The 10,108-nt window shown below is 44.3% G+C and overlaps 1 protein-coding gene across 1 annotated transcript in view; it reads left to right on the forward strand.

The window, feature by feature from the left end:
- The window catches only part of LOC103600245 (DNA damage-inducible transcript 4-like protein), a 1,537-nt gene extending 856 nt beyond the window's left edge, over positions 1-681 (forward strand). The window contains exon 2 of the mRNA XM_008584488.1: positions 228-681. Within this exon, the coding sequence (XP_008582710.1) occupies positions 228-671 (444 nt within the window). The 3' untranslated portion in view covers positions 672-681. The remainder of the gene's footprint in view (positions 1-227) is intronic.
- The last annotated feature ends 9,427 nt before the right edge of the window (positions 682-10,108 follow it).

Below are 10,108 nucleotides of genomic sequence, written 5' to 3' on the forward strand. Positions count from 1 at the left end.
CCCCTTTTTGTCTTTTTTCGTGACCGGCAACGGATCGCAACCCTCAGTGTCGCGCCCGTACCGGACCGGGACCGGCAACGGGATCGCAACCCTTGGTGTTGCTCCCGCACCTCGCTCAGCCAGTGAGCAGCCGGTCTGTATGTGGGATCCGAACCCTCGGCGGGAGCACCGCCGCACTTCCCAAGTGGCACACTGTAGCAGTGCGCCACCGGGCCGGCCCCAACGAGGTGATATTTGAGGAGACAACTTGTCAAAATTTGGTTAAAATGCTGGAGAACTGTCTGTCCAAATCAAAGCAAAGCAAACTCGGTTGCTCAAAGGTCCTTGTTCCTGGGAAACTGACCCAGAGAATTGCTCAAGATGTCCTGCGACTCTCCTCCACTGAGCCCTGTGGCCTGCGAGGCTGTGTTATGCACGTGAACATGGAAATTGAAAATGTATGTAAAAAGCTGGATAGAATTGTGTGTGATTCTAGTGTGGTGCCTACTTTTGAGCTTACACTTGTGTTTAAGCAGGAGAACTGCTCGTGGACTAGCTTCAGGGATTTTTTCTTTAGTAGAGGTCGCTTCTCATCTGGCCTCAGGCGAACTCTGATCCTCAGCTCAGGATTTCGACTTGTTAAGAAAAAGCTTTACTCGCTGATTGGAACAACAGTCATCGAAGAGTGCTAGAAAGGAAAAATTGTAAAGGATTCTCATGTGATTAGGTAACTATGCAGCTACACAGTTTAAGTCATTTGTACTTTGCTCTGCCTGCCCATAATGAGAAACCCCAAATTTAGTCCGTCTTCCTTCTATGTCCACATCCACAGCAACCCCAGCTAAAGGGCTGATTATGTGGCTTTTGAGAAATGACTCAAGAGAGTGTACATCTTCTGCATGTATCACATCTTTTACAGAATTGAATGGAATAAGGAAGGAAAAGAAGCAATCCACTTCAGTTTTATACTTGATTTCACAACTTTTTCCAGGTAGTATCTCTAATAGACTATGTAAACAAGATTTGCCTAGTTTGATTTTCATCTGGCTTTTTTTCTGTAAGTTCTCAATGTGATCCTTTCAATCACAGAATCTTACTAAATGATGCTTACTTAGCCCATCGAAACTTCCAGATGCCAACACCACTAATTTCCTGCCAATTTTCTACTCAAATTTAAAGGTTTCTTAGACAGGAGGGTAGAATTAAGTGGGTGAGCTTAGCTAAAATTTAATCCTAGATAAGTAAGAGTGAATAAGAAATGTCACAGTGACAACAGAACTACTTCAGTCTTTCCTTGTGTCCTCCCCACTCTCGTTTCCAGGAGGTGAAAAAAGCTTGAGCTGCCATTTTAGTAACCACAGTACTGTTTTAAATGACTTTGTGGTACAGCATAAGCTCAGTTTTCCTAGGCCTCGCCTATTAAATATTGTCTTTAAACTAGAAAAAAAAAATCTCAGGATGTGCATGTGGCAGGGGTTGGGGGTGGGGGGCTGAGAGTTACAGTGATGATGAAGCCCAGCCTCACTTCCCACTTGGATTCACAGTGTCCTCCAACATCCTAGCTCCACTGCCTAGTCCAGCTCCCTCCGCTAGATTTGTTTCATACACAGTGATTTTGCCTCAGGGGCCCATCATCACCACACCATCAATACCATTATCATCATCTTCATTCTCTCTCTCTCTCTCTTTCTTCTTCCTTTCCCCCAGTTTTACCTTCTTCATTTACTTGATGGAAATCCAAGTCCATCAGCTGCACATGTTTAAATGCCAATAACAGGCCAGGTTCAAGTTCTCTCCCACAGGGCTCCAGAGTAGCATGCAAACTACAGCAGACAATTATTCTAAGCAGTCCTAGTTTACCTAGAGTCCACAGAGAGCCTTTGTGAAGAGTGTTGCCTCAGTCTATCAGGGCCTCAACAGAGTTTCTGCTCTACCCAGACAAAAGATGTTGTCACACTAGCTGTGTGATTTTCAGCAAATCACTTACATTCAATGAGCCTTGATTTCTGCATTCCTAAAATTGGAATAATAATACTTACCTGGAAGAGTTGCTTCAAGTATTAGAATAAGTGTGGAAAGAGTCTAGCACAGGGGACATGGAACACTGGAACTCTTGTACACTGCTGGTGAGCATACAAATAGGTACAACCACTTTGGAAAACTGGTGTTATCTACTAAAACTGCATAGATGCCTATCCTATGACCCAGAAATTCCATTCCTGGATATGCACCAACAAAAATACATTCATCTGTGCACCAAAAGATATGTACTTAAATGTTCAGAACAATACTATTCATGATATTCCCAAACTAGAAACAGCTCAAATGTCCATCACTAGTAGGATGGATAAATACATGCTGGTATATTCATACAATAGAATACTATTCAGCCATGAGAATGAATGAACTACAAGTATATGCAATAATATGGATGAACCTTACAATGTTGAAAGATACCAGACACAAAATATCACATGCTGTCTGATTGCATCAAAAACAGCCAAAACTAATCTATGATGTTACAATTTAAGATGGGAGAAAAGGGCAGTGACTGGAACCAGGAATGGAGTAGATCTTGAAGTGAAAACTACAACTACAGTCCTCCCCTTAGTTGCCCAAATTTGGCAAAAGACGTAAATCTACATATTCAATAAGATGAAAGGACTCCAAACAGAATAAACCCAAAGAAATCCATGACAAGACACATTATGGTCAGGTTTCTGTAAATTAAAGACAAAGAAAAAAATCTTGAAAACAAGAAGAGAGAAGCAACATGGCCTATAGGAGAAAAACAATTCAAATGAAAGCAGATTTCTCCCCAGATACCACAGAAGCCGGAAGGGGAAGTGGCACAACACTTTTCAAGTGTAGAAAGAAAAGAACTTTCAACTCAGAATTCTATATCCAGTAAAAATTTTCTTCAGGGGCTGGCCCGGTGGTGCACTGCTACAGTGCGCCTCTTGGGAGCGCGGCGGCGCTCCCGCCGAGGGTTCGGATCCCACATACAGACCGGTTCCCGCTCACTGGCTGAGCGAGGTGCGGGTGCGACACCGAGGGTTGCGATCCCGTTGCCGGTCCCGGTCCGGTGTGGGCGCGACACTGAGGGTTGCTATCTGTTGCCGGACACGAAAAAAGACAAAAAGGAAAAAAAAAAATTTTCTTCAGGAATGAAGGGGAAATCAAGATTCTCAGATGGAGTTGGCCAGTTAGCTCAGATGGCTTGAGCATTATGTTATAATACCAAGGTCAAGGTTCAGCCATACTGGCTACCAAGAAGACATAGCAATTCTAAATATACAAAACAATACAGCTGCAAAATATTTGAAGCAAAATCTGATTGAACTGAAAAGAGAAATAGACAGATCCGCAATTATAGCTGGAGACTCTAATGCTCCTCCCTCAACAATTGGATAGAATAACTAGACAGAAAGGATATAGAAAAACTCAGTAACACCAGCAACCAACTGGATCTAATCCACACTGATAGAACACTGTACCCAATAACAGCAGAATGCACAGTCTTTCAGTGTCCACAATACGTATATCACATAGACCATATCCTGAGGCATAAAACAAATGTCAACAAATTTAAAAGAATTGAAGTTATACAAGTGTGTCCTCTGACTGCAATAGAATAGAATAGGAATCAATAACAGAAAGATAACAAGAAAATCTCCAAACACTCAATAACTAAACAGCACACTTCTAAATAATCCACAGCAAATAAAATAGATTGAATTAAAATGAATATACAACATACCAGAATTTATTTATTTGTTTATTTGTTTATTTATTTATTTTTTAAAAGATGACCGGTAAAGGGATCTTAACCCTTGGCTTTGTGTTATCAGCACCACACTCTCCTGAGTAAGCCACGGGCCGGCCCCAACATACCAAAATTTAAAGGACATGGTTAAAGCAGGACTAGGAGGAAAATGTATAGCACTAACTACTCAGAAAAGGGGGTGGAGGAGATGGGAAGGATGTCTCTTTAGTGATATGGAAAGTTACCCAGGACACATTGTTAGGTAGAAAAAGCAAGATGCAGAGTGGTATGCATAGTATATTACCTTTTGTATAAGAAACGGGGACTAGAATTATACACATACATTTGCTTGATTCTGCACCAAAAAACACTGAAATGATACATGAAATGATAAAACTGGTTACCCATAGAATTTGGTGGAAGGTGGGCTGGGGCAGGGGAAGTGAGAGTGTGGAGTAGATGGGAACAGGAGTGGGAGCAAGGTTTCTTTTGGTTATATTGCCCTGATTTTTTGAGCCTTATAATCTATTACCCATTAAAAACAACAAAATATTTTTGTTAAAAAAAATTTTTTGGGGGGGCCGGCCCGTGGCTCACTCGGTAGAGTGTGGTGCTGATAACACCAAGGCCACGGGTTCGGATCCCACATAGGGATGGCTGGTTAGCTCACTGGGTGAGCGTGGTGCTGACAACACTAAGTCAAGGGTTGAGATCCCCTTACCGGTCATCTTTAAAAAAAAAAAATAAATAAAATAAAAAAAAAAATTTTTTTAAAAATTTTATTTTGTTGATATACAATGAGGTTAATTATTGTGGCCCATCACCGAAACCCCCCTCTCTCCTCCCTCTTGTTAAAAATTTTTTAAAGCATAAGGAAAAAAAAGTCTATAACTTTCCCACCAGATAATCCCCGTTGACCTTTCAAAAATAGTAATACACTGTTAGAAAATTCCAAAGCAATGTAGAGAGGCATAAAATTGAAAAGTAAATCTCCCTTTTCCCATAGTCCCAAGGTAACCCCTAACAGTTTCCTGTGTTTTCTTACAGAAATTTACACATTTATAGCATTTATCCTTGATGAGCTGTTCTTGTTTTCTTTATGAGCAGTATATCTTCACACTGTCAGTACATGTAGAGCCTATATTTTATGGTATTTGCTATAATATGTGTAATTATTTCCCTATTGGTGGACATTCAAGTTGTTTCTGGTTTTGTTTTGTTTTGTTTTTGCTGTTACTAATAATGCCCTAAAGAGCTATTTTGTTTAAACATCTTGAAATTACAAATATATTTTGAACTTAGAGGTAAAAATGATGCATTTGAGTCTTCTGGGGAATTTGACAGTTTTCCATGATGCTAGATTTCTTTTCCCCAAGGGACGCTTAAAAACACTTTCACAAGCTGAAACAGAGAAAGAGAGAAAGGAAGTCTTGTCTTCAAGTCTCGCCCAACAATCTCCAACCCCGCCCCAAATCACTGCCCCCCCTCCCCGGCTGGAGGTCCCCAAGGAGCCCACTGGAGCCCTTCTTGATGGTGAGGCTCACCTGGGGCCTTCCCCAAGGAAGTGCTGGGCCATGGTGCCAGAATGGAATGTTGGTTTTGAATATCTAATTGCTATTACACCAGGGAGATAAAACGCCTTGCCCTGAACCAGGCCTGGGACCTGATCGCTTGCCCTGTCCCTAAGCAGAGCTCTTTCTCCTGAGCAGCTGTCTCTTTGGCCCTTGGCGATCTCAATCTGACAGTGACACTTTTCCTGTCCCATTGTGGCTCTTTTCCGCCCTCCAAAGGAAGGTCTGAAGAGTCACTCAAATGGGCTCATTAGGGTCTGGCGACCTCTGCTGGCTCTAGAACTCACCACAGTCCTTAAAGGACTGTCAGACCTATACTCATCAAGTCCGACTCTTAACTGTCATATGGAGAAGCCAAGGCAGCAAGTGGAAAACTGACTTGCTCTAGAACACAAAGCAAATCAGCTTCTAGGACTAGAAGTTGGGCCTTCTGACCCTTCTTCCAGCACTTCTTTGGAAAGAATGGAGAAAACACAGAAGACACCAGAATGGACCACCAGCCTGGGGGAGGATGCCTTCCAACGTATCCCAGGAGCTCTCAGGAACTCCTAGTCAGGCAGGAGACCTCTGGACTGCAAGGAACAAATGCTCATCTGGACCTGTCCTTTGCTGTGCTCAGGGGCAGTGGGCCCTGCTGCCCCCTCTGGGATGCCTCACTTCTCCCCTCAGATGAGTTTAATGAGGCCTTAGGCACAGGCCACGCTTCCCTAAATGCCATCATTTGCAGGCCCTTTCATGTATTTTGCCATATCCGTGTACTACCCAGACTGTTATTTACTTAGTATTTTTCCTTAAATTGTCTCATTTTAAGCTTAAAGTTCCAAAGAAGTGCATCATCCCTCCCTGGGGTGACTATCCATACATGCATCTGGTTCCCTGGAATTGTCTTTGAGTTCTCGCTGTCCCCATTTAGTTTAAGAAGACTTGATCCTTACCCTGAGTTCTTCACTTAAAAAAATAACAGTTATTCATGAAGGAAAACCTGGTATCTTTGAGTACTGATCTTTCCCTGTGCCTTCAGGATGCTATTTAATCCAAATTACAGCTCTATAGGGTAGGCACACTAATGTTCACGGGAAATCGAGGCACAGACAAGCTGGTTACTTGCCCAAGGCTGCACAGTACAAGAGTGGTTGAGCTGAATTTGACCATGTTCTGTTTCTGAAGCCAATTGATATGATCTTGCCTGCCTTCTGAAATTAAGAGTAAAATGTTGCAAAGCTGTAATTTAGAAGTAATGACACAGGCAGCGTCTGTGCTGTGGAGGGAAGGCCTTCTGAAATTAAGAGTAAAATGTTGCAAAGCTGTAATTTAGAAGTAATGACACAGGCAGTGTCTGTGCTGTGGAGGGACTCACTGAGCACAGAGGAGGCAGACAGTGGACATGTGAGTATGGTGTGGTGGGCGGTGCTGTGACAGAGGCATGGGCAAAGGGTGGTGTCTGGACACATAGGATGTTCAGGGAACATGCGTGCCATAAATCCTAGAGATGGTAGTGGGGGTGGGGAATGGGTAAGAAGGAGCATTCTGGGTCCTGCCTTTGACATTATTGGCCTGCTGGGTGCCCTACAAACCATCAGGAGTATTCTCTCCACTGGAGCCCTTCTTGATGGTGTGGGTCACCTGGGGCCTTCTCCAAGGGAATGCTGGGCCACTGGGGGTTACACAGGGCAGGCAGGCTGCAGGATTTGGGCAGAAGCACAAGCTGGAATGATAATATCACTCAATGATAATGATCTTGGCCTCACTTTCCTCATAGTAAACATGGACTACTGCCCAGGTTCCCCTTCCAGCTGCAGGAGTGTGGTCAGAAGATGCTCTCCAGCTGTTAGCTCCTTGAGGGTTGGCCTCAGCTGTAGAGAGCACACCCTTCCCTTCCCTGATTCCCCTTCCAGCTGCAGGAGTGTGGTCAGAAGATGCTCTCCAGCTGTTAGCTCCTTGAGGGCTGGCCTCAGCTGTAGAGAGCACACCCTTCCCTTCCCTGGCTGCCCACATAGCTGGTGACTAAGTGAGGCAGGGGAACAAAGGCCTGGCCCCTTCAACCCGGTAAGGGACACTCTGGTGGGCACAATTCCCTCCAGAGCTCAAGACTCCCTGTTGGCAGAGGCTTTGTCTGCCTAATCCTACTTCCTTCTCCTTCCTGTTGTCAAAGGTGTTGATTCCAAATAAACCTCTTGCACCCCAAACTCCATCTCAGCATTTACTTCTGAAGAACCCAGCCTGTGACATACCCATTTTATGTGCCCAAGACATAGGAGGCAGGCAACCAGTTTTGATAAATGATTCTGTGTATGAACCCAAAACGTGGCCAGCCCTAGATTCATTTTTGGTGGGGGCAAGACATAGGAGGCAGGCAACCAGTTTTGATAAATGATTCTGTGTATGAACCCAAAACGTGAGAATTCTCCTGCTTGCCAGGACCTACCTTCTGGCCAGCCCTAGATTCATTTTTGGTGGGGACACTGAAGGTAGGTAGCTAGGAAGGTCAGTATGTGGGGCTCAGTGACAGACTCCCTGACTGATCTGGCCCTCATAGAACCAGGGCAAGTAACCTGAAGACATGAGGCTGAGGGGCAGCTGAGGAAGGCTTCCTGAGAGAAGGATGGCATGAGGAAGACGGCAGATGTTTCTGGCACTGCATCATTTTCATTTAGTGGATCCACAGACATTTACCAAGCACACATTATAGGCCAGGACTTGTGCTAAGAGGTGGAAGGTGCTTTGGAGAAACACCTTGGGGAAGGTGTCTGATCCTGACTATCCCCAAGGGACAGTCCCCAGTTCCATGAGCTTTGGATATTTTCCTAATCCTTTCCCCCTTATTTGATTTATTTTCACTGAATAGCTGTTGTTTCTATAATAAAAACAAGCATCAAGCAAAGAATAAATAAGCACAAAACTCAAAGTTCTTCTTCACCACTCAAAATCAACTGTTTATGAGATTTTTAATCCTCTCCTGATCCTTACTGTTGTACACAGTATCTACTTCATAGTCTTTATTATGAAAATAACATGTTGGATGCTATTTTTGTCACTTGGCATTATTTTATAGAAACTGTTCCTTGTTTCAATACAATGAACATATCTGTCATTTTGATGCCTGTACAATATTCTATCATGTGGTCAAACCATACTTGGTTTAACCATACCTGACTGCTAGCTAGGCACTATGGATGCTTCAAACTCCCCTTAATATAGAAAGCATATCATTATATTTTTATGTATAGATTATTTTTTTTTCTCTTGAATAACTTCCTTTGGTTTTCAACACAGAAGTAAAATCCTGCAAAGTATATGGTGACTTTTGTTGGTATGCTCTCCAGAAAGCATGGTCAAATTTACAGTTCCATCTGAAATACACAAGGGTTCCTCCACACCTCTGCCAGATTTGAGTTTTACACCTTCTAAAATGTTAATTTAACAGGTTGGTATTCTTCCTGGCTGTAGTTTTCAATTTGCATTTCTCTTTCCTGGAGACAACCTTGTCTTGGAGAAACAGTGTCCCAGTGTGCCAGGAGATGGCGCTGGGACTCCATGTTCGGGCTCCTTAAGGCGGCACCAGGGACTTAGGGGTGGGGAGTGTGTATGCACCAGGAGAGAGGATGTCAAGAATTCCTGTGGGCTCCCCCATAGCCCCAATTTCCTACCTGGCTTAGAAGACTTGGTTTTTGTGAGGAGGTGCCACTACACCTGCTGAGTCCGCCCTGCCCTGCCATGTCCTGCAGCATACCTTTCACCCTGGAAGTTCAACAGAACCTGTTTTTGAAGTGTCCACCTCGGGACGTAGCTCATGCCCTCCAAAACTGTTCCAAGCAAGTGGAGAAAAAATACACAGACAAAATCCACTCTAGATGCTGCACTTCCTATAAAACATGTTCAAAGTGCTATGAGTTATTGGGAATTGAGGAGATTGCCCCCTGCTACAGGTATCTGAGATCTTGGAGGAAGTGGGGACTGAGCTGGGCTGGCTGGGGAGTGGATGTGAACAGAGTGTGGAGAGAAGGGAGTGAGGCCCAGGGTTTGGGGTCTGACCAAGAGCTACTGTGAGCATGGAGCTCTCCTGGAGACAGTACGGACCATGAGGCTGGGAAGACAGGCAAGAGCCAAACTGTGGTGGGACCTCAATGCTGAGCTAAGAAGTATGGACTTGTTTTGCAAGCAAAAGTGTGCCAATGGAAGTTTGACAGCAAGAAAATGGCGAGATGGCGTTTGTGCCTAAAAAAAATTAGGCTGAGGTTTAACTCATGCAGTGGTTTTCCTCTTGTGTCCTATGGACACATTTTTCTTTTCGTCTGACTGGTCTCTCAGAAGTGGTTGATAGGGTTGCCCACTTTCCTCTTCTCAAAGAGCTCTCTTTCCATGGCCTCTGTGAGAAACCACAGTGCTCTCTTTTCCCTCCTCCTCGGTAGCCCCTCCTCTGTCTCCTTTGCCACCTCTTCCCCTTCATCCAACCATTAAAGACTGTATTTCATCAAGGTTCCTCTCAGCCCATACTCTCCCCTGGGCAGTCCCAACTTAATTACACCCTACACCAACGTGACTCAGCTCAGGCCTCCCCTCTGAGCTCCAGACTCATATATCCAACCGCCTACTTGACAGCTCCTCTTGAATGTCTCGGAAGCATCTTTAATTCATGCCCCGAATTTCCCCACCCAACCTTGCCTAATGCTGGTCCCCTTCTGCTGTTCCTTGCTGGATGGACAACACAGCATCTGCTCTGTTCTCCTCCACTCCTCCCCTCTCCCTCACCCCATTTCTAACCCATCCTCAAGTCCACTCAATCCTACGTCCT

The sequence above is a fragment of the Galeopterus variegatus genome, unplaced genomic scaffold (genome assembly GCF_000696425.1).
Source record: "Galeopterus variegatus unplaced genomic scaffold, G_variegatus-3.0.2 Scaffold3274, whole genome shotgun sequence".
Lineage (NCBI taxonomy): Eukaryota > Metazoa > Chordata > Mammalia > Dermoptera > Cynocephalidae > Galeopterus > Galeopterus variegatus.